General features: G+C 40.0%; 2 protein-coding genes across 2 annotated transcripts; one reads left to right on the forward strand and one right to left on the reverse strand.

Moving 5' to 3' along the window:
* Nucleotides 1-96: 96 nt before the first annotated feature.
* Nucleotides 97-14684, reverse strand: msh4 (mutS homolog 4). Its single transcript, XM_088925561.1, has 20 exons — nucleotides 14437-14684; nucleotides 13707-13892; nucleotides 13142-13305; nucleotides 12819-12929; nucleotides 12517-12632; nucleotides 11891-12064; nucleotides 10585-10757; nucleotides 8754-8821; nucleotides 8266-8340; nucleotides 7806-7870; nucleotides 7295-7464; nucleotides 6681-6817; nucleotides 5922-6025; nucleotides 5604-5728; nucleotides 4324-4524; nucleotides 3644-3762; nucleotides 2657-2785; nucleotides 2019-2190; nucleotides 1595-1683; nucleotides 97-926 (listed from the first exon to the last, which is right to left on the reverse strand). Exons 1-20 carry the CDS (start codon nucleotides 14678-14680, stop codon nucleotides 732-734), a joined length of 2817 nt encoding a protein of 938 aa, XP_088781687.1. The 5' UTR covers nucleotides 14681-14684; the 3' UTR covers nucleotides 97-731.
* Nucleotides 14685-15162: 478 nt separating this feature from the next.
* vcpkmt (valosin containing protein lysine (K) methyltransferase) lies at nucleotides 15163-19352 on the forward strand. The gene is made up of 5 exons (XM_088926131.1): nucleotides 15163-15432; nucleotides 17164-17277; nucleotides 17607-17679; nucleotides 18096-18215; nucleotides 18601-19352. Exons 1-5 carry the CDS (start codon nucleotides 15167-15169, stop codon nucleotides 18706-18708), a joined length of 681 nt encoding a protein of 226 aa, XP_088782257.1. The 5' UTR covers nucleotides 15163-15166; the 3' UTR covers nucleotides 18709-19352.
* The last annotated feature ends 4127 nt before the right edge of the window (nucleotides 19353-23479 follow it).

Here is a 23479-nt window from a genome sequence, read left to right on the forward strand (position 1 = left end):
TTATTAGTTGAATAAACGGTTGTATTGAGTGTGAACTCAACTTGAATGCAGTTTGTCAGGTATCTGGGGTGATCACAAGGATCAGACAAGACAAGCCCTGCTTTACAGGATCAGAAGAATGCTGAGTGATTATAGATAAAGGTACTTGCTTCTGAATCTGGTAGGTACTGAGTCTGGGAAGTCCTTCCATTTGACCTAAACCCGTGTGGATCTTTCAGAAACACTTTTAATTTGAACTACAGAAAAAGGGTGCCCTGGATCTTTCTTTTAAAGAGAACCCATATTCAGTTTATGTTATATATTTATTTTACAAACTTCTAATTTACTTGCCTTCAAAACGCAAGAGTTAAGATGTTACGTTCACAGAAAAAAATACACAAATTCCAAACGTTTTGCCTCATTAACCTCAATGAGCTTTTGATGACATATTGTTGATGATATTCACAAAGGAGACAGTATCCTAATGCTTTGTACATAAAAATACATTAGAAACTCAATCAAGCCCATACTCGATCCAAATTAGGGTTTCTGCCAGGAGACCATAGCAATCAGTCAACTAATTCATAGGAAGGTTCCTTGCAAGTAATAGATAAAATGTTAAAAATCTCGTTTGAGCAACAGCTTGGTCTGCAACACCATGCCTGTTGATTTAATCCCCAATGTCAACAACAGAGCACTCTTATTGATGTGCCCAGACAGATGTCTCGTGCACTTTCCCAACACCTGTGTGGTCACTCCTCTGTGTTCATAGACACAGACTCTTGGGCAGCCTGGATCTCTGACTGATAGTGTTTCTTCAGACCCTTGAGGTAGATGCGCAGGCTGTCAGGGTCCAGGCAGGAGTTCCTGGCAGTCTGCAGGAGGCGCGTTGCCAGGTGATACACTGCACGCTGTTTTTGCGTCTCTGGGTCACTGTGCTTCTTCGCCTGTTTCAAATAGGTACACGGCCAGCAGGAGCGCACCAGCACGGAGATAGGAGGGAGAAAGAGAGAGAGAGTAGGTTGATAGAAAGGAAAAAGGTCGTGAAAAGAAAGCATTAAAAAAAAAAATTTAGAAAAACCCACAGACAAGAATTTAGAAAGGGGCAAAGCTCATGTTTCTTCAATTGTAACATAATAAATTGTGGAACAGATAGATCAATACTGAGATGTTCAATTTTATTTACTGCAGTGGTCAGTAAGAGGTTTAAGAAGGATGACATATTAGTGTCCATATCAAAAAACCTACTAAATGGATGACTGAGTCTATTGTGATCTTTCTACAAAGAGAACTTTTAATGCACATCTTTAAACACAAATTGGCTGATAAAACTAAAAATACATGTCCTGACATATGCATGATTTGTTCAATTGTTTTTGCTGACTGCGTAACAAAGACGGTTTTGTATTGACAGTAGCAACACAAAAATAAATCCGGGCAGATATGCCTAGTCAAGTTGCTAATTGCTCCAACAGTAGTCCTGAGGATATGACTGTAATTGACATCGTTAATCCACATTATGAATTCATTTGCCCAGAAGAATAAAGAAAAATTAAATGAAAACCTGTACCTCAGCAAAGCACACAAATTCAGAATGAATTTTGGTCATTCCTACCCATAGCTGTTTGCTGATATGAGAGGTAATCTCCTTTGCCTCATGTATTATGGAAGGTGATAAGGCTGTGATCTCTGCAGCCTTCAGTCCTGAAATTCACACACTGTATTAAATGTTTTTGTTTTAGAACCAAAAAACTTATAACTTTTTTAGTTCATACTATGAACAACCTGCACTTCTACAATAAATCACCATTAAATAATAAGCTCTAGGTGTTCTACAAGTCTGTTTAAATTGTTGTAATTCCTTTATTTAGAGACAAGTGGTTCAAAACCTACTAAACTGACTTAGTTTTATTTTCTATATGGGCACTTTATAGATAAACAGTACTGGCGCATTTTAGAATAAGCCTTGCTTAATGCCATACAAGGGTACAAGGGTTAGGAATGCAGGTGTGTGCTACAAGCCTAAAGAACATTCTTACCATAGTTTCTCTCCTCAGAGCAGCCCCGGCTGAGCAGGTAGGTGTAGGTGACTTTCTCAGTGTTGTCGGAGCTGCGGGTGTGCTGAACCTCCATGTGGAGATTCTCCACGTTGGGATAGAGTGTCTCCAGTTGGCAGAGCTCCAGGAAATGCGTAGCAAATATGGTGAATGCCTGCAGACAGTCCAGAGCTTTTACTCTCTGGTTACATTAGAGGTTCATCAAACTACAACACTGTCATCAAAAAATAACATACAGCATTCAGCCAGAAATCTCAGCAAGCTTTTTATCATTATGGCATTAGCACATCTGCAGATAAAAGTAATTCCAACAAAAGTAGTTAAGAAGTTAAAACAAATCCTACTCCGTTTTTAAAATACTCCATATGATACCTTTAGAATTTAGACTTTTTATTGATTTTTGGTCTAGGGATGATAACTGAAAAAACACAATTGTTCAGAACGTGTTCAGTGTTTGTAAAGTCTTCTGTGATACAAAGACAGAAAATAAAAGATGGTCTCCTTAGTGAAGATGGAGAGATATACAAATGCTAAGAATTATTGCAAAGATAAGATATATATTAGGTAGACAAAACCTACTCTTACTGCATTGCCATTTGAAGTAGAAATAAGGGTTTTACCCTAAATTTGAGTAGAAATTCACAGACTGCATGACAAATGCCAACACCTTCCTCAGCACTGGTACCTCTTCCCAGCTCATCTATAATGATGAGAGACTTGTGGCTCACATTATGCATAATGTAAGCTAGCTAGAAGAAAAGAAAAAAACATAACAAAAACTAATGAGGTATATTCAATACTTAAAGCGGACACAAAAAATCAATAAAACGGACCATCTGATGATATGGTCAGTAAGGCGATGAAAATATTATTCTATCGATCAAGAAAACATTGAAGGACACAGTCTATACATTCTTGATTTTGTTATGCGTATGAAATCAATGATAATGAGGGGAGAGGAGGGGCAGAGGGCAGAGGACAAAGGAAGAAATGCCGTGACACACTTCTTTCAGCAGGGCTCTAAAGATGGTGAATGTTTTTACTGAAAACTATTGTTGCCAGCCTCTGGCTCCTATGCATACCTCCCAGTAAAATAAAATGATGAATGACAACCCTCATCTTTATTGGTAGGCAAATAATTCTTGTTCAGGCAGTTACAACTACTCCTGAAAGCCAACCAAAACTTCATGTAATAAGTACTGTATATAGCCTTTTGTTTACGGCAGCATTGGCTAACACCGTTTCAAATTATTTCAAATTAGGCACATATCTAAAAGTTTTATTGATTCCATTAATGCACAAAGCACAGAACAATGAATGATTACTAGATTGAATTATATACTGACAGGTATTAAAAGCACAACAAATTAGTGTTGAAAACAAAAGCATTTTTGTGTTTTCAATGCATATTATATACATTTGCTTGTGAAGCTATAAACCTTGTTAGATGGCACATTTTATTATAACTGTAAATCAATCCTAGATTCAGAAAAAAGTGTCATACACAGCTTTGTTCTAACATTTGTTCTGTTGTTTTCACATTAGATGTGAATTACTTTTATAATATATTGTGTAAAGCTATTAATGAAAATCAATATGTACTTTACCTCCTTCATTTCCAACATAAAGGTGGATGAACTTGTTTCAAAGTCATCATCCACCCCAATCCTGGTGAAAATCTGGTCTGCAATTCGGAAAGAGGCATACTCTGCAGGAATAAAGGAGCCTGGGAAAACAATATAGGTCTTTTTTGGAGCAACTCATTTTTTACACTTCAGTGATTGCTTTAAATACAAGTCTCTTGGGATAAGGATATCAGTTTAAAGATGTATAATGTATAGAAGAGATGTCCAACACTGGTGCTGAGCAACTTCTTCTGGTTTGAGCTCCAGCTGAGTTCTTAATCACATGCAGGAAAATTTTAAAGGTAATTTGAGCTCTTAAATGGTCAAATTGTTATTGGTAATTGTAATGGATATCAAACCCTGTACTACTTGCTGAGTTTCAGAGCTGACCTCAATTTTGGAACTCAGGACTGAATGCAGAAACATGTTAACCAAAAGTCTAAACTAGCAAGCAGATGGATTGAAGTAATTGATGATTTAGAGGTCAGAACAAAAACCAGAAGACACAATGGCGTTTGAAGAGGATGGGTCTCCTTGTAGCAAAATATCTGACACTGCTACTTACAGTATGAAATATTATTTGTAATTAATGCAACATTTGGGTACATAATTTGATTTGTTGATTAATTCTATAATCATTTTAGGAGTGTCAGACTGCCCACCTATTTGTGCCATGATCTGGCAGAGTGCCACCTGCTTGAGATAGGTGGACTTGCCACTCATGTTGGGGCCAGTGATGAGGATGAAGTTGCTGCCCTCGGAGATGTAGCTGCTGTTGGAGATGGGCTGCTGCCCTGAGATCCTTTCTAGGATGGGGTGTCGTCCCTGCTTGATTGCTAAAGTGTCTGTGAATTCAGGGCGCACTAAGAGAAAGTAAAAACGTAACAGTAAGGTTCCAATTATCAAAGCACACAACCTGTACTAATTATTCTGCCGCTCTTCCATTGAGGGTGCTTTGAAATGCTCCATTTCCTCTTTAATTTCAACATGGTTTTTAGTTAACAATTTCCTCAAAAACATGAAAAAAGCTCTGTAAGGTAGACATAAAGCTAATAAAATATTAGTCCTTTGCTTATCACCATGAGAAGTACTCAGGAAATAATAATTTAGTTTCAGGAAAACATTTCAATGACACCATTCAATCTAAACAAGGAAGCAGCAATTTGATTACAGCACATACAATGATAAAGTAACACAAAAGCCATAAACCCCTGCATCATAAATCATCATGTAAATAACAGGCTCTGTATTTCCTACTGCAAATAACAGGACGCTAGAGTTTCCCCAGTCTTATTTCCAGTCCGCCTGAATATGGGGTGATTCCAAACGGTAGCAGACGTTTTATTAATCACAAGGAGTTGAGTATTTATGGCTGTGCCTGGCAAACATTTCCCACAGCTGCTTTAAACTATCACAGCTACAACGCTGTGAAATTAGCGTAAGCCTGCCATTAATAAATAGGGAAAACTAGTTGCAGAAATAGGAAAAATGGCACATGCAGCTCAGGCCCTTGTGCAGTCTCAGAAAAATCAATTGGTGTAAAAATAATCTCCCTCACAGTCATCTTCTTAAAATGACACGATAACAGATTGTTAAAATGCATGCTATTGGGGTATCTTTTTTAATGTTATACAAACCTATGTAAATATAGTTTTGTGTTGGTCACTAATTTAACATTTAGGACCAGATATATTGAATAAATCTGTACTGAGAAGAATCTGCACATCTGTGGATATTACTGTCCTAGGATTCTCACTTAAGATGTACCACATAAAGAACAGATTTTGTCAGATAGCCATGAATGTTTTATTAGTTTGACTAATTGTAATGTAGCTAAATGTAGGACTTCACTTCAAATAAGACTGATAATCTGAGCTAGACCATTGGATGACCAGTCATGTCATCCTTTATTGTTATTAGCTGCAATAAGGACAGTACTTACCATAGTCAGAGATAGTGCAAGTATTTGCCAAGGACAGCAGCATGTCTAGCATGGAAACTGCATCAGACAGCTTGTAAAGGCAGTGTACATGCTCATGAACAGTGCTGAGCAGCTGACATACCACCCTGGGAACAGAAAGGAGGCATATAAGAGACAGAGCTGCAGCAGCTCCATGAAAATCCTATCACACTACAGGCCTCCTGTAAAGGTCAAGGACACAATGATAAGTGCTTCCTTGTGCACAGCAGTGGGGCTTTTCAATTAAAACATTTTGCAGAAATCTTCATTGTACATAAGCATCATTATTCCGACACTTACACATAGGACATGTGGAAAATCTCCCTTAGAGCTTCATCACATCTGTCGTTCATTTTGATCAGGTCTGCTGTTGTGAAGCTGTAGTTATTCTTAAATTTAGTGACCTGAATTCAGGTGCAATCCAAAAACAGTCATAAAAAGGTTAGTTACAGAAACAGTATACAGTTCATGAATTCAAATAGTAGCCAATTACCTTTACAGGATATTTAACTGATGTTTCTCAACATAAACAGGCATTCATCTGTTGAAATTCTTTACAGAAAGTGCAAGCTTCCTAGGACATGTGAGCACCAGCTCTGTGGGTTTAAGCATTTTACACCACCAATCTTGGACAGATCCCCAGTAAACAAAGGAGGGTGTAAGGGAACATCCGAGTTTTGTGTGCTATAGCAGGCTATAAAAAATTGGAGGAAGCTGATTTTTTGGCAAGGACCTAGAGTGGCAATAAAAACTGTAAGCTGGTGGCATGCACACCCCAGTGGATCTAAAAAAGACATCAACCATCAAAGCCAGGCACCCTCCACTATCACATTCAACATCTCAGTCTCAATCAAGCAGAATATCTGTAGCAATGAAGACCAGAATTCTAAAACATTCCTGTTATCTTCCACAAAAGTTTGGCAGTCTTCTTTTTGTAATTTTCTCATTATCGATGTGTAATACTTTTTAGAATTATGCTACTTTTTGAAGTAACTTATTAAATTGTGCTTGCCTTGTCTTGCCTGGTTGACTTACCGCTTTCAAAAAAGGAAAACTTACCTTTATAAACTCAGAGGGAAGCTGTCCATTTGGCAGTACCACTCCATCCAGTTTCAGCTGAATAAAGAACCCCCTTGTTGTGCTGAAGCTAGTTCTCAAAGGCAAACCATATTTCTCCCCCAGCTGGGTGACCATTCCTATTAAAATAACAGAAAACATTTTTAATTATTTGAGGGCTGCTGTATAAAATACGTTTTAAAATAAGTAGCACAGTGTAAGTATTTAGTAGTACTTATAATATGTTTTGATGCTCTTTAATAAAACTCATATTCAAGATCATAATCTTAAAATCATATTTAATTGCTTAGCAGACTCAAGAATGTTTTCTAGGAAAGCCAACTGATACTAAATATAAGGAAACTACTGGTGAAATTATTTGCACATCGACATTACACAAAAGCAGTCATTAGGAACACACAAAATTCATGTTTCCCGTGTCATATAATTTGTGGGGAAATCTGTGATGCTGTTTTAAGCAAAACAGAATAAACTGATACTATGTCTAAAGACAGAAATGACACAATCTCCAGATCCCTGCAGTTTTTAAAAGGATTAGTACAAAATTGCTTTATTTCTTCAACATACTCTAAATTTTGCAAAGGAAAGATGACTACCTGCAATGTCATCCACAATTTCAGTGTAAGCACGTCGAGCGATATCCAAGAACTCATTGATGTTGGGACGCACTGCGTAGCACTTCTGTGTTCGCATGTTGAGATTTCCTTTCATGTAAGTGGTATCATCATTTATCATGGTTTTTATCTGTTCTAGGATAATATCAAATCTGAGTAAAAGAAAAAAGACAAGGCTCTGGACTGAATCACACAGCTTGTTGAATTTTTCACAGCTATTTTCTCCTCATGATCATGGTTTATCCTGACTGCAAGTGAATACAGGGAGAATAATCCTATTAAATAATTTAACTTTCTTATCTTTATCAGAGCAGCATTTGTAGATATTCATATTTTAAGAAAAATAATGTACATTAATACTACAATCTATAACAAGCCTGACAGCCTGCAGGCAGTTCCAACATAGATTTAACATTGTCCTAGAGCTCCTGCTGCTCTCTGTAAGAACACATTAATGGCTCATTTACACCAATCCCAGTTCGAGATGAATTACCTGCTGTCGTCCAGAGAGTTGCAGTACGCTTTCAGCAGGACAGTTTGACAGTTCTGTAGCACTGCCTAACAACCAAAGCACAGCAGTGTTAGCCTTTACTGCAAAGGCCAGAGGAACTCTCCTTATCTTTGCATAGCTGTCCTGAACATTCAGTAGTGAGTTGTTACAGTTGATACTGTGTCTTTTACTTTCTGTAATACATTATTTAAAATCTCTCAAATATACTCAGTTCATGTGAGTGAATATTTTCATATGAACTCATATTTTGTAAAAGCCTTTAGGTGAAATTCTACATTTTATTTCAATGAACCATATTTGCACACCGCATAGAAAAAGATAATAAAATTCTTATATTGGTTTTTAAAGTGAAAGTATTATCTCTACAAATCCCCTTATACCCTTGCCAATTTAGTGCTCATTCTATTAATTTTAACTAACTCTCAAATGAGTGTCCACACACCTTCAGAGGTGACACCAGCTCAAGTGTGTGTTTCAGGTGAATCACGTGCATGATCTTCGCCTCGGACAGCTGAACCTGCAACACAGCCACAGCAGGTGTTCTCAGCTTGGTCACAGACTAGCATTTCCATCCACTCTGTGCAAATGGAAAACTGCTAAAGAGAGGCCTCATGTTACTAGGAACTACACAGCAAATGTCTGAGCTTTCAACCTGTATGGATTAAATCTAAAAAAATACAATTTTAGAAGAAGCAGAAAATGTTTTACTATCTTTTAAACATGGAAACTCCCAGACAATTTATTTTTACTTTATTAGAAAGTATACATTATACCTTTGTATATGCTAATTGTATGTGGATTATACTGATCCAGGGGAACATCATTATTCTACAGTTTGCATCTCATTGACTTGTGAATTAATTGTATCATTTATCATTTATTTGAGAAATCTACAAACAAAAATTAAGGTTGTAATATTGCAGCTTGTACCGTTTCCTGCTTAGGGATCTGCACTAGAACAGAGAGCAGCTGGTCTATATCCAGAAAGCGTCCAATTGCTGTAAAACAGAGAAACAGTATAGACAAAAATAGGAAGTAAAAGCAATACTGAAAAAACATAAATATGGAAAATAACCAACCAGATTATGCTGCAAAATCACAGACAAAATTAAATGATTTATAATAAATTAAAACTTTGTGCATGAACAAGCAGTCTGGTAAAACAAAATAATAGAAGCGGTTGGGGAACACAATCATTAAGTGAAAGCTGTATTTTCTGTTTCCAGCTATAATAAAACACAGAAAAAGATATGGTGAAAGAAGCAGTTCATTTCAGAATAACTGCAGAAAGAATGTTATAGCAACCTTCCATCATCCACACCCCTTCATGATTTTGTCACTGACTTGTCTCAGTGATACAGTGACCATAATTTTGAAACTTCACAACTAATTTCATGAGTTCTTCATACATTCCAACAGGAAAATCATGCTCACTGGGAAGGACCGTGTTTACAGTATATGCAGCATCGGAGCATTCCAGTTCTTTCCTGGGCAGTCATTAATCTCATTGAGTAACAGTGACACAGTGTCTTTCACAAGAATGTGGTCTAACACAACACAACACAACACAACACAACACAACACAACACAACACAGGCAGTATTGCTACTCTGGAATCAGTACAGAGAGCAGTGACCAGATAAACTCCTGGGCTTAAAGTCCTGTCAGACTTGAAAATGGAAGACAAAGAGTGGACCTGATTCAGGTATTCAAAATCCTCAAAGATATTAATATGTCAATCAAACATATTTTTTTACTATTCAGTATCAGCACTGCGACACAAGCGAAAGAATACAAATAAGAAGGTAAGCAAATTTACAAATTACAGGAAGCCATTCCATCCATTTTGCTCATTTGGCAGCTAGTATCTAACTCTTCTAATGATTTCATTCAGTCATTTCTCAAAAAAAGTTAGCTATAAAAACATAACTGGGCATGTTGTTCCAAACCCACACAACCCATTTTATAAAACAGTCCTGTCCTCAGTTTGCAGTTTCACATAGTTTCCTCAGTTCTTGTTTAACTCCCGGTTCTAAAGTCCATTGGGTGAACTTTGATAATGCCTTGGAGGATTTCAAATAATAAGTATCTTTCTCTGTTCAAGATTTAAGCATGTTGCTCATGCTTTTTATTCTTGGTATAAACTTGAGTGAAATATTCATGAATACATCATCCATTTCATCAATTATTTATTACCAACCAAACAATCTTTTACTTTTATGTACTTAAGTACTTAACCTAACCACAACAATGATAAATCATTGGTTTAATACCTACAGCCTGTGTGGGTGTGGTACTCAGATCAAAAATACATAAATATTTGTTATCATTGATGTCATTAACAATAACATGAATTAACAGACTTCATTTACGAGAAAGTATAGTTTCGCATGATATATTAATACAACTTCACCAAACCGGTGAGCATGTTAAGAAACTAGTACACAGAATAAGGCACTATTATGAGTGATTTGTTCATATAGATAATAAAGAATATCTACATTGATTTCAAATTAAAGTGGGTTTTGTTAAAGAAGAAATAGCCTTATATCTATAGGTTTTGCCGGATGTTAATATTGAATTGTTTTGCAAGCTGGGTTTAAGTTAACAGCGCTGATAAAGGTGTTGGTAAACGTTTTTGATAAAGGTTTTGCTGATCAATTAAGACTGCTTGGCTCATGTCATTTTCCTATGTTTCTGAATATATTTCTTTATTTAATCAAGGTGCATACTTACTGCATACTACATCTGTCTTACCTACCATTCTTTAAACCAAAGAAGAGCTCTTCGTCCTGCAGCAACTCCTGCACAGCATCCAGGCGCATGTTGATAGTGTTGGCATCCACCAGGGGCTCCAAGATGTTGGAGCGCAGTCTGCGGGCCCCCCCAGCAGTTTTGGTATAATTTAGGACCCCCAGCAGAGTGTGCTCACTCCTGACAAGGCAAACAGACCACAGAAAGACCACAAACACAAAATACAGCATAGTACAGTGAAGAAGGAATTACTGCAATCTTGAAAATATTATTTTCACAACATAGGGAGAACCAAGATAAAATGAAGAATAACGTATGAAGTATCAGGGAAAAAAATGTATATTAAAATGTACATTTACTAATGTAAGCCTTTTTCTTATGGCTGAGTGAAGCAATTGGTTTAGGAAATAACACATACTACATATTTAGCTTACTTTCAAGTTCCTGTGAACATTAAATTCAGAAATAATTTTAGTCAACGTCCTCACTCATTTCTAACAGTGAACAGATTAATCTTTGCAAAGACACGTTTGCAAAACTAAAAGTGAACAGAAAATACTGGTATTTAGCTTTTTAACACAAAGCTGTAATAACATCTGTCAAATATTTCAAATCCCTCATATTTACACCTGATAAAGGAACTATTCCAATATTCTTGGTACAGTATTTATACATTGAGGGGCAAAGAACTGCATTTTAACAACGCAATAAACAAAGCTAATTTTGCAGCACGGCACTGTATGATTTACCTTTAACAATAAAGTATACTTACGAACAACAAGCTGAATCTTTATCCTGAATTTATTGTCTAATCACTCTACTTTCATGCCCACATTTCTTTCTAATTTACACTTGATTTTAAACTAAATGGGAACCAATAATCAAACTTAACAAAAAGCTTAGTAGTATAATATTTTTAACACAGGCCACACTCTATTTATAACAGAAAACAATCTGGTTTAGCCACACTCACAAGTTCCTCAAAAAGGATGAATTACAATTTGAGAACTTATGAGAAGACAGTAATTTTTGGATTAATACAAACTGTGCGGATATGGCTAGATATTATTCTCTGCATTTTATGTTTTATCCTATACATAAAACACAGAAAATCTGTGTGTATATATATACTTTTTCTGGATAGATATTCATCTCTTCATGCCTCAAGAAAACTTGGACTTATTTAATCTTTAAATTTATTTTAACTAAACTGACAGGGTTTTTCTAATATGTCTTTTTATGCAATGATGCAAAATATTTCTGTTTTATTTCAGCTTGCCCTAGGTATTAATCTGACAGAAAAGCGTTATCACCTGGGATCCCTGTTGTTCACCACCAGCTCCAAATTACGGGCAGAAGAAGAGTCGATCATAGCTGTCTGCTCGCTCCCTTTGAAACTCACTTTCAGGGATTTCGGGGCATATACCGCGTTCTGCATAAATTCAAAGTATTTCAGCAAAGCTGCTGCTGCAGCCAGGCAGTAGTATCTGAAAGAACATAAAAAGTTTAGAGTTTAAAATAAACAAGATATTGTTTGTCTCGGGTAACCTAAAATGTTGCTAACAAACTGCAGAAAAAAAATTAAAAGAAACATTTAGAATTGGGTATGGTTTCTTTTAAAAGGTTAAGCACAAAATGATATTTAAGTGGTTCAGTAAAAATAAATGGAGCAGTGAGAACATTTGTAAGCAGTTCTAGCTTTGAGGTCCTTCTCAGGCATCCCACATTCATAAAAGAACTGTTTATTTAATAACAGGATTTGGTTACAATGTAGTTAACTATCAGATATAAACCCACAATATAACACTCTGAACCACTTATCCAACTATTTATGAAAAAACATTTGAAAGAACTAGCCAGTGCACAAAAAATCTAAATACTAAAGATCGAGTGGGTCTCTTCTGGAAAACTAAAATATGTTCTCTGTCTTGACGCCTACTTAGCTTGCACCTCCATAAGGACTGTGCTGAACTCGGGTGCAGAAAGCTGCTGGATGTATTCCAGTCCTTTTCCCTCATTGAAATACTTCCTCTGAACAGCAGTGATGGAAATGTTCTGGGAAAAAAAAATGTCTCTTAGCAGAAATGAAAAACCTGAAACAAGATTCTTAAATGGTGCAATCCAAGAACATAGTTAAGACAGATTTGCTGTATGTAGTTAAGTTGACAGAATCACAGGTTTAAAAAAAAATGTGAGTCTGCACCCTTCTGCACACTCCCCATCAGGAATCTATGTGTATACCTGGAGGTTCTCTGTGATGAGTCTGAAGAGCTTTGTTCCTTTGCCCTTTTCACTTGCAGTGTCTGGCATTAATATTTCCAATGGGGTTAAGATGTGGAGTTTTGTTAAGATCTGCAGAAAGTAAAGGTAAGAGGCTTAAATCTAGATCTCAGCAAAATAAACAAAAGAGCTGCACTTATACATCATAGCTACTGGGATGCCACAATGGGAAAAGGAGATTGGAGAAGGAAGGGAGAAATAGGGTGTTGAGTTTTTTTAGTTCTTTTGGTAAAAAAAGATATATTTTTCATTTCTACACTGCATACGCTGTCTTTAATATATACCTTAGCATATGTGCCAGTGTCAGAGAATTGAGAAAGTACGAGCTCGGGGCATGTTAGGTCAATACTGGCCATGCCGATCTCACCCCGGGCAAGACCCCGCCCCTCCACCACTGCCACGATCACCGAGGTGACGGAAGCAGAGGAAACAGATGAACAAGTTGTCACTGAAAGGGAGAAGACATCTGTTGTTAAAGAAGACACACAGGAAGCACAAACAGAATATACAGTAGACACCATTTAAAGAAATGAATGGCCATTTCAACAGCACAGGGGAGAGCAGGTTCTTGTGACTAAAAAGGTGTGACAAAATTACTTTTGCTCCTCAGTGTTCCTCTATGCAGCATAGTTGAAAATGTATACATCCAAAGCAGATTACTTTTACAAGAACTGATTTCAATAGATCAATGTAATTGCTGTGTAGAGTCATTAACTGAAACAATAGTTTTGTGTGAGGAAATAATCTTGCACATTCACAGAAATACAACGGGTGTCCTTCAAGCACGTCTGAATGAAAACATGATGGTCCCCTGTCTAAGTAGAACAGTTATGAGCGGTAATACTGTACTGGTGCGCTCCATCTGGGGAGTGCGAGCATGGTGACCAGACGAGCTTCTGCAAGCCCCAGACGACAGAGGGGTCCTGCGCAGCTGGGGGGTCCCTGCACCCCAAACTGAGGAGCTGCTGTTACCAGAGGTGAGGTTTGGCACGCGTCCCCACCCTAGGTTAGAGATTCTGCCTACAACAGAAGAATCTAAAAAAGTAAAGCCGTTTCAGTGGAAAAAAACACACACTGTAAACACACACAACCCAAATTTGTTTGCGTGGTACGTGACTCAGTTACTGTACATTTCACTTTAATTTTTGCTCTATCAAACTTTCTGTAGTGATAAACTTTTTATTGTTTCTCCATGCTGATGGTTCAATGTTTAATATTATGCTGCTCTTAACTAAAATGGTAAACAGAAGCAGGTAGCTGAAGGATTTTGTATGGTGGAAAGACAAGTAAGATCAATGTGAGAGAATGACTTTAGTATATTATTTGAGTTTAATAACTCAATTTTGGTGCACAAAATACAGAGTTCTACAGTTAGCTTTCATTTGTACAAGATGACTAGGTCTTTTACTTATTAAACAATAAGTTCATACACAGTGTTGAACAACAATCTCAACAGAAATAAAATTAGTACACAATTGTCTTGAAAAAACGTAGAAGGGGTAGATAAACTATCTAATTATATGATTAAATCTCTCGGCTAATATTGTTAGTACTCCTAAAACCGGTATAATAGTTATACCGTCTCTGGAAGGTGCTGTAGTGGAGGTGGGCGCTACCCTTGACCTCTCTGATGAAGATGAAGGGTCGCTGCGTGTGCTGCCCACTTGGCCGGGGCCTCCTTCCGACCGGGCGCACCGCTTCACGGGGGACAGCGAACTCCAGGACCCCGGCGGAGCTGGGCCTGGTGCATCGGACGACGGAGAAAGCGAGCTGCGACCTGGCTCTGAGCTGTCAACCGTATCGTTAGTGCTGCTGCGAAACATCTTAAGCGTTAATCAGATAAGAGGGTGCTGAATATCATACAAAAGTAAAATAACTCGTTATCGGTAGGTAACTCTACAAGGAATGAGGAACTCGCAGCTTGTTACTGTCGTTACGGCTGAAGGCGCGAGTGGACTTCACGGACAGCTCGCGCGCAGTCTCCATTAGTGTAAATTTAGATCAATGTACTGTATTACCACAATTAATCATATTTACTTATATATTACTTTATGTTACAAACTATTCAATAGTATAACCCAAAATATCTTATTTTATCTTTGCCATATAGTGGAGTAAAACCGTGTTTATTGACGCATAACGCAGGTTAAGACCATATAAACCCCATATAAAAGTATTAACGTGTTCAAGTGTACTCCTATCCTAAACCAAATACAACGCGAAAAAATCGCCCCCTCACGGTGACTCTAAGTAATTTTACATCACGAACTGGCCACGGAGACCCGTACACCAGTCACTTATTACACAAGATGGCGTCGCCCTCAGAAGACCTTGAGGGTGAAAGCTATTTTATGAGAGAGATTGAAAAGAGAGACGGGTCCTGCTTGCGTATAAAGCAGTGCAGTAAGGGAGATGTTGGGTGTGTGGTTTGGGACGCGGCCATCGTGCTTGCGAAATACCTCGAAACCGAGCAGTTTTATCAGCCCTCCGAGGGGATCAACACATGGGCAAACAAAACAGTCGTGGAGTTGGGAGCGGGGACCGGAGTCGTTGGTCTAATGGCTGCAACGCTGGGGTGAATAACATACACGTCTTTAACTGATTTTTTTAGCATAGGATAAAGAGGGAGCTATGAAGAGAGGTGGTGGCAAATCTTGCACTTACAGTTTATCTTTTAAACATCCACACGGAATATGCTGAACCTTGGTTAAAAACCACTGCTGCGTTGAGCATTATTTTTAATGCATGAGAGTTTTCTTCCATAACCTGTTTTTTTTAAGTGATGTTCGCACCCCGTCTTTTTATTTTAATTTTCAGGATATGAACTACTTGTTATTCAATGTATGTATTAATGTATTAGTAGAAATAGCAAAAGAGAAGTCAAAACGTATCGTTGTAATTATATTCAGCAGGGAAAGAAATAACTTATGTAATCATTCAACATTTTAATCTAATTTTTTAGACTTCTATTGTGACTAGACTAGATGAAGTTAAACTTATTATGTTTATAATATTATGTATAATATATTATTACGCACAAACGTGTTTCACGGTTTAGCAGTACTAATGCTAAATATTTGAAATATGTCTGTATCCTGACACCAGATGTCAAGATGATCAAGAGCGTTCCTCAGTTAAGTTTTTTTTTTCTCCAACGTGCTGTAAATTTGTACCCTCCCGCCTTTCAGACAGGTCTGCCTGTCTGTCCCCTTGCGTGGTGGGAACAGCAGAGATCCCGCTCTTGGGGTAAAACATGCCATAGTAATCACGACATTTAAATACAAACTCCAGGAACTTTATTGGTAGAGCATATGAACTGTACAGAACAGTATTACAGAATAGTAGCCGTGTACAAAACACGTGTATGTATAATATGATACAGTATCGCATAATACATCGTTACACTAAAATGTAGTTCAATACAATACAGTACAGAGGTTTTCCCCCTTTCTTGTTGATGCAGAACATTCCTCTCGCTGGGCTTTGCAGTGTTAAGTGTACTCAGTAGACTGAAAGCCACTGATGTGTTCGTCTGCTGTTGCTTGGGCTGTGACAGGAGGACACCTACTCTGCTCACAGTTTTACTGTTTGCTTGTCCTTTTGTAGAGAGGTGATGGGGAGAGAGAGGTACAAACAAGGAAAAAAAAAACGTCAGTGCATGTGACCAAACACTGGTCCAGGTGCTTGAAGTGTTGCATCACTGGCCAGCAGTGTTATGCTTCGCTTCAGTTCAGTTTATTGGTCACATGCACAAGTGCCATGACATGCTTATTTGCATGTGTGCTCCGATACAAAGACATTAAGGAAACACCAATACCTACACACAGAACAGCAGCAGGAGCAACAACACCATGTTAAATAACATACAGTACAACTTAAAAAAAAACAAGTCAGACAAGCAGTGTGAGTCAGTGGTAGAGGTCGGGACAGAGTTGAGTCATCACTTCACTTGCATGGGGTTACACACGCCTCCCAATGCGCTTCAAAATCCTGGCGCAAAATAAAATGTGGCCCAAACATGTCAAGTCCTTTTTTACGGAGCTGCGTGAGTCTTCGGTCATTTTCATCTGACTTCGCTCCCCCTGGAGCTGGGTCCTCCGCTCCCAGCTGAAAGCTCGTCTCGTTACCAGCCCTGGTGAATAATTGTGTGTCTGTGTGTAACATAATTTACACAGACAATTATAACGGATGAGGCACGTTACTATAGCGTGTTGTGTAGTGTTTAGATAGGGGTAAAGACGGTAGTCTTGTTTAGTAAAGAGTGACCGCGTACAGTTGCTAATAACTGTTGCTCTTTTTCCTGCAGAGCCCATGTCACTCTGACGGATCTGGAAGACCTGCAGCCCCTGCTGGAATTAAACATCCGGGACCACCTGCCTCTCGTCCGCACTGGGTCTGTCAAAGCCAAGGTACTGAAATGGTTTGTACAGCATTTCCATTGATCGCTTGTTTCTAAAGAATGAAGCGCCATACATTAAGTAACAAGTAACACCAAGGCATTGCGCCAACATAATTTTAAATGGGATGATATTCGTTTTGGTTGGCGGGAGAGATTTATTTCTGAGTTGCAGGGAGTTGGCTTGTTTTCTTTGGTAATAGACATTAAAAAGTAAGTTAATCAGCACAACAAAGTTAAGCCAGTATATCTTATTATGTGAAAGTGTTGCAAAATCTGTACGAGTGTCAGCTGTTTTCAGGGCGCGAAAGGGTGCAGTTTTCCTTACAGTTGTTTTTCACTTTCGTGTAAAGGGGAGGAGATGTGACAGAGTTTTTGCCTCCACCTGACTTCCTGCTGATGGCTGACTGCATCTACTATGAGCAGGTAGGACATTTGCAATGTTACATTTGTTCCAGACCTGGTAGTGAATATATAATGCATTAAAATAAGTATAATGAGAACAAAAACTTTTTACTGCCGCTATCGCAGACATTCAGTATTTATCAAAGAATGCATTGCCTCGGCATCATTTTCTGCATTCCTCCGGTAAATAAGTGTAATGCTGTGCCAGGATTTCCAAACATCGCTAAAATAAAAGTACTACACAAAGGAATTTGACTTGTGATGGCGAACATAGCGAACTCTTGAGCAGCTCATCAGAATCTGTGAAGAAGGAGCTACAACAGTAGGAATCAAAGACCTGCACCTTAGTAAGTAAGTGAGGGTGGAAAGGAGACTGTGGACTGTTACAATGTGCCGTTTTCTTCCTGTTGTAAACCTGCATGCCTCTACACCCACAGTCTGTGGAGCCACTAGCGAAGACCCTGAGAGACCTGGCTGGACCGCAGACATGCATCCTCTGCTGCTATGAGCAGAGGACCATGGGCAAGAACCCTGAAGTGGAGAAGCGCTTCTTCGAGGTGAGCAACCCTCCCGTCCACCCACCCACAACCCCACTCCCCACTCTGCAGGTTTTATACAGGCTTTTGGGCCTGGTCTTCGGCCACCATGAGTTTCTTCTAGTCCTCGAGAGGTGTGAACTGCCGTGAAGCTGTCTGTTACCTGAGAAGCCGTCTGCGATGGGGCACCAGTTTTACCAGCAGCCGAAGCTCTAGCCCCCTGTTGACTGGACCGGTGATAGTTAGTGGGTGCTTGGGTCCAGTGGAGTTCTTATTTAATATGGTGGCGGCGTCTTATTCTTTTGTTATCCACTTCCAGTGCAGTGGGTCGTCACATGTGTCTTTTGGATAACGAAACTGGCTCCTGACCACCTTTTCCGGTCTTTTCCGTCCCTGTGCTGAACAGCTGCTGCTGCAGGACTTTGAGGCCGAGGAGATCCCACTGGAAAAGCAGGACCCCGAGTACAGCAGTGAGGACATCCACATCCTGCTCCTCCGCTCCCGAGCCTCTTAATGCTGGGGCCTGGGTGCTGTCCGCAGGGAGACGCCACCAGGGCCATTGAGTGGGCTGTGTGAGGACAGGCCAGGAGTGTCGTGAAGGCGTACAGCGTGGAACTGTCTTGAGATGCTTACTTCTAAAACCTGCCCCCTGCAGAGAGTGGGGCTCTTCCATCGCTAGAGGCCTGTGGTCTTGCCTGCTTCGGAAAAGGAGTTATTCCCGGTGGGCTGCCGTGTAGAATGTGGGCTGGAAATGAAAATGATCTGCGTCCAAATTCTCCAGATCGAGTGAACAAGTTTTTTTTTTTTTCTTTACCGTCAATAAATGTTTTTTTAAAAATGCTGAATCGCTGGCTCTTCCAAGAGGGTAAAATAGAATTTCTGAAACGGCAAGGAGATCAGTTAAGTCCCCAGTTAGGGCTGGAGAGCGAGAGAGATGCGAGCTAGCATGAAATTTAGGTCCAGGCTAATCTATGTCGCAAGACATAGAAATCCATGAGATTGCAAAAATAAATATAACAAGATTTAATTCCCACTATATACAGACCAACTATACATTGTTAGTGGATTGGTTTAATAATAGCTTTCTGAAAACAGTTTCACGCTCTTGCCACAAAAAAAGTTGACTGAAAATATTTACTTTGATTAAAAAAAAAAACAGATTGTGGTCATGTTTCCTTACTACTTTTGACTATGGAAGGACGCTCCATATCAACTTTCTATCCATTCTTTCTATCCTTTTATATCCAGTTTCTTCAATTCTGGCATATTTTGGGAGGACTACAATTCCCAGAAATCTGTGGGTGAGAAGTCTGCATCATGTGACCAACCCAGAACAGGATAAAAACAGGAAGCTGGGGATAGCTTAAGGCCGCTTTTAGACCTTGAAAAGGAAGTATACAGAGATGGTGTGGAAACTTGGCCACTGGATGGAAGACAATATTGTACTACCCTTAGGGAAAAACTAATTTAAAATATTAGAAGAAACCATCCTGCCTGCTCTTGCTGTTATGAGTCAAGAGGCTAAGGAACCTTTTTACAGCTAACTTGACTGTGGCATTAAACAGAAAAGCATTCTTCAAAACAACTCTTTGTGTCACCTTCACTCAGACAAGCCAAAGGCAAGGTTTTTCCATTCATTTCTCATCGAGAGTCTTGCAAGGCAGGGGATGATATTTAAAATTTCAGCCTCTTAAAAAAAGGCAAAAATGCAGTTGGGCATTTCACCTCTCCTGCCTTTATCTGGGGCTGCTGTGAGTAGTGTGAACAGGCTCAGGAAACACGTATAATGTTACATGTGTGGTAAAACTGCCTTTCAATGGCTTTTAGGGTAAGAGACAGGGCCAGTGCAAATGTTACCTTAAAATGGTTTCTAAGTCCTAACAGGAACAAAGATTTGTCACCCTTGGTCAAAGGGCTGCAGCCATCGAGGGGGTTAACACATAGACGCTGACTCGTTTTCCTCTGTGCATGAAAGTGCAGGGTGAGTAGTGGGCCGTGGGAGTGTGGTGAGTGTGTAAGGAGAGTAAGCCTGTCCATGTGGGGTTGAGTCAGCTGCCTCGTCACTCAGCGGTTCCACCACGCGAACTCCCGTTTCCACTGTGACAGCCGGACACGCGCGCGGCGCCGATACAGCCCCCAGTCTCGGCTCCCGTCGGCTGCGAGTAGCAGAGAGCTGGGCCTCCTGCTTCCCTACTGCTAACGGACAGCTACCAGCTAGAGGAGGCCGTTTGACCCAGCTAGCCTAGAGGGCAGTAGAAGGCCGATCAAAGGATCTCCTCCGGCCATTTCAACCAGCAAGCTTGTTTTATACTCGCGCAGCGTCTTGCTTAAGGAAGTGCCTCCTGTGCTCAATTTTAAATTCAATTGCATGGAGTCCGCCTACCGAGGCCTGTCAGTGACCGGTCTAATAGCAGTTTATTGCAATTACAGTCAGCTTCCTCAGGTCCTGACCTTTAGGTGACTTTTTTTACCATTGTGGTTAAGTTCCCATGGGGCCCTTCAGTGACTAGAGCAGAGGAAGAGGGAGGGTTGGACTAGAAAGATTAATTGGCATCTGTAGTTTTTTTCTATAAATGGTAACAATGGCTTATTTGAGATAATTGCCTCCTGCCTGCCTCTATATTTTCTCTTGGCAAATTGGGTGATTAAGTTCACAGCAGTAGGCACCATTACAATTCCCAGGTTGCTGGAGAGAGGATATGTTTTAGCCTAATTGCTTTGACACGGATCTGCTGCTGAACCCCTCCAGGAAGAGGAGAAGGGTTCGGATAGTGGTGGGGGTGCTGTGGACAGCGCAGGGCCTGTCAATAAAGAGGGCAGAAGAGGCGGACCGATGAATGACACTATTGCCAGCTCAATAATTTGCAAACGGTCGTTTTTCTGACAGATTTCCAAACATTTAGAACAATAACATGCTATTATTCCAGAGACTCACTCTGTCCCTCAGCCTGGGACAGGACATCTGTCACTCTCGGACCCTGGCTCGTGGGTCAGTGACTTCACCACCGGATACCAGCTCTGTCCTTTAGAGAGAGAGGGAGTCATCCCTGCCGCTCTCCCACACGTCTCCTCTTTCTTTTTGTGAGATTCCCCGGGTAGACTCATTATGACAGGAGAGAACCTGCATGAGAAATCACTTCTATCACTCTGAACATTTGAAATAGAGAATGTTAGAGAGTAAATAGCGATACAAAATAGGATACTCCACAATGACCTACAACCGTTAAAAGTTCATACAAGTGGATTACATATTACATGGATTACACTTACGGCAAGTGGCCAACAGATGGAGCTAAGTGTTTAAATAATGAGGCGAGGCTGCACAAATGGTAAAGGGTAACACCTTAAAATATATTTTTTGAATGAGTATTTTCATGTTTCATTAGAATCGGATTCTGTGAAACAGAAACATGTAAATATAATGCAACACAACTTGGTTTTATGTATAGCAAATATGTACAAATATGTTCATGACAGAGTAGAGTATGTTAGACAGAGATTTGTGTTTGATGGGAATTGTTCTACATTACCTTTGACTTCCCTGTTAACCGTTGTCAGGAGAAGCTGCCACTTCCTCCCTTCAGTTAATAGGCCTTAAAGGGGCCAGACCCTGTTTCCCAATCTACAGAGAGGAAGCAGCTGTACTGCACTTTCAGCCTACATAGAATAAGTGACTCATTTTGCATAACTGTCTTTCACTATAACAGGTTAACAAAAAAGGCACATTTGGTGCTTTATTTAAATATTTAAAAATGTGAATGTAAATGAGAGGGTTATTGCCAACGGCTCACTTTTATTTACAAATGTCAACTTGCATGTTCCTTCCCAGGAGAATGTGTGACACGAGTGCTGAAGTTCAAACTGGGCCTGGTGAAGTTTCTCCAGTGCGCGGGTTAGAAACAGCGCCTAATTCGAGAGTGATGATCTCACGCCCAGCGAGTGGAGTTTCTTCACTATGCTGAGCTGTAAGCCTTGTGTCTCGTACAGGGCCCTGTTGCCACCAGGCCTGACACACAGGCAGGATGTGGCTTTGAGTCTGACTATGCACTCGAATCTATATTCACGACCTGCGTCATTCCTTCAGTAATCTCTGCAGCTCGCCTTGTCTGGTGAAGTGTGCACCATCATTGCAGGGGATTGCACAAGCAGGTTTAATAGGACAGTCACTGCCTAACATCACTGTGAGCTTAAACAGCACTGTGTTAAGATGCCCTTAAAAAGACACCCCAGCATTTCCTAAAACAGATATAATGCAAGTTTGTTTTTTAACAAAAACATGAAAAATGTTATAAAAAATGTATAATGTTATAAAATGTTATAATACATCTGTCTCTCACTTGGTACAGTTATTTGCATGTTTATATTATTATCGTGTTTCCATACCATGATATTTTCCTGCTTTGTCATCACCATAGAAACCAACATGGGCCTCTAGTGCATTTAGGAAAAAGATATGGCCTCATCCTTCAAGACAGCGCAGAGTCCTGTTTCATTGCGCAAAGCCCCCAGAGACGCCCCTGCTGCGACTCCAGCACACAATACACCCACTCACAGAGGGGGCGCACAGTCTCCACCTGGGCGCCTGAACCTCCCAGCCAGCCACGTCCTGCACTGGCCTCACTCACAAACCCCTTCTCTCACACTGTGCAGTCGTACACGTTTCGTACATGGAGCCCAAGCAGAGGTTCTCTCAGCTTTTTACATCCAGGTTGTGGGAAGCTTCAGTCAAACAGAAACAGGCGACTCAGGCTAATCTAATCCGAAGTGCTTTGCGGAGGGTTTCCATTTAAGAGATTAAACGATTAGAGCTACACATTTATACATGCACACATCGACGACTTTGTAGAAGACGGTGATTTGATCTGAAAGTCCGTCTCTAGATTGTATCGGAGAACTTGCGTTCAGATGACATGTGTTGGACTAGCCCTGTGCTCTCCGGGGCCCACTGTGATTGAAGCTCTGTCCCAGCACAGTCTGCAGCACTGAGTCCTCTCTGTGCCCCCCCTTCTTGGCACCGACTCCCTGATCTGTTACATCAGGCACAACAAGACACAGCTGTCGCAGTCATGACACACACTCGCACGCTGACTCTGCACCGGGCGGACTCCTGCCCTGTGCTCTGGTGACACGGGCAGGGGAGAAGGGGGGTGTATCTCTACAGAGAAACGGAGGCCTTCTCACGTATCTCTTCACTGGCTCCCTTTCTCTCTGTCAGCTTGCCCTCTACTCCAGATAGACTTGATTTGATCAGGCGTCTGAACACCTCGCTAGTGCATGAGGCGGCT

The sequence above is a fragment of the Atractosteus spatula genome, chromosome 9, assembly GCF_055471065.1.
Source record: "Atractosteus spatula isolate fAtrSpa1 chromosome 9, fAtrSpa1.hap1, whole genome shotgun sequence".
Lineage (NCBI taxonomy): Eukaryota > Metazoa > Chordata > Actinopteri > Semionotiformes > Lepisosteidae > Atractosteus > Atractosteus spatula.

Bases quoted from the DNA above. Each gene is read 5' to 3' on its own strand.
- msh4 (XM_088925561.1), bottom strand. From the start codon at position 14,680: ATGTTTCGCAGCAGCACTAACGATACGGTTGACAGCTCAGAGCCAGGT. The intron at 13,893-14,436 runs GTATAACTATTA...TTACTTTTTTAG, and splicing joins TACAGCACCTTCCAGAGACG to ATTCTTCTGTTGTAGGCAGA. The intron at 6,818-7,294 runs GTAGTCATCTTT...TTATTTTAATAG, and splicing joins AATTGTGGATGACATTGCAG to GAATGGTCACCCAGCTGGGG.
- vcpkmt (XM_088926131.1), top strand. From the start codon at position 15,167: ATGGCGTCGCCCTCAGAAGACCTTGAGGGTGAAAGCTATTTTATGAGA. The intron at 15,433-17,163 runs GTGAATAACATA...TTTTTCCTGCAG, and splicing joins CTAATGGCTGCAACGCTGGG to AGCCCATGTCACTCTGACGG. The intron at 18,216-18,600 runs GTGAGCAACCCT...TGTGCTGAACAG, and splicing joins TGGAGAAGCGCTTCTTCGAG to CTGCTGCTGCAGGACTTTGA.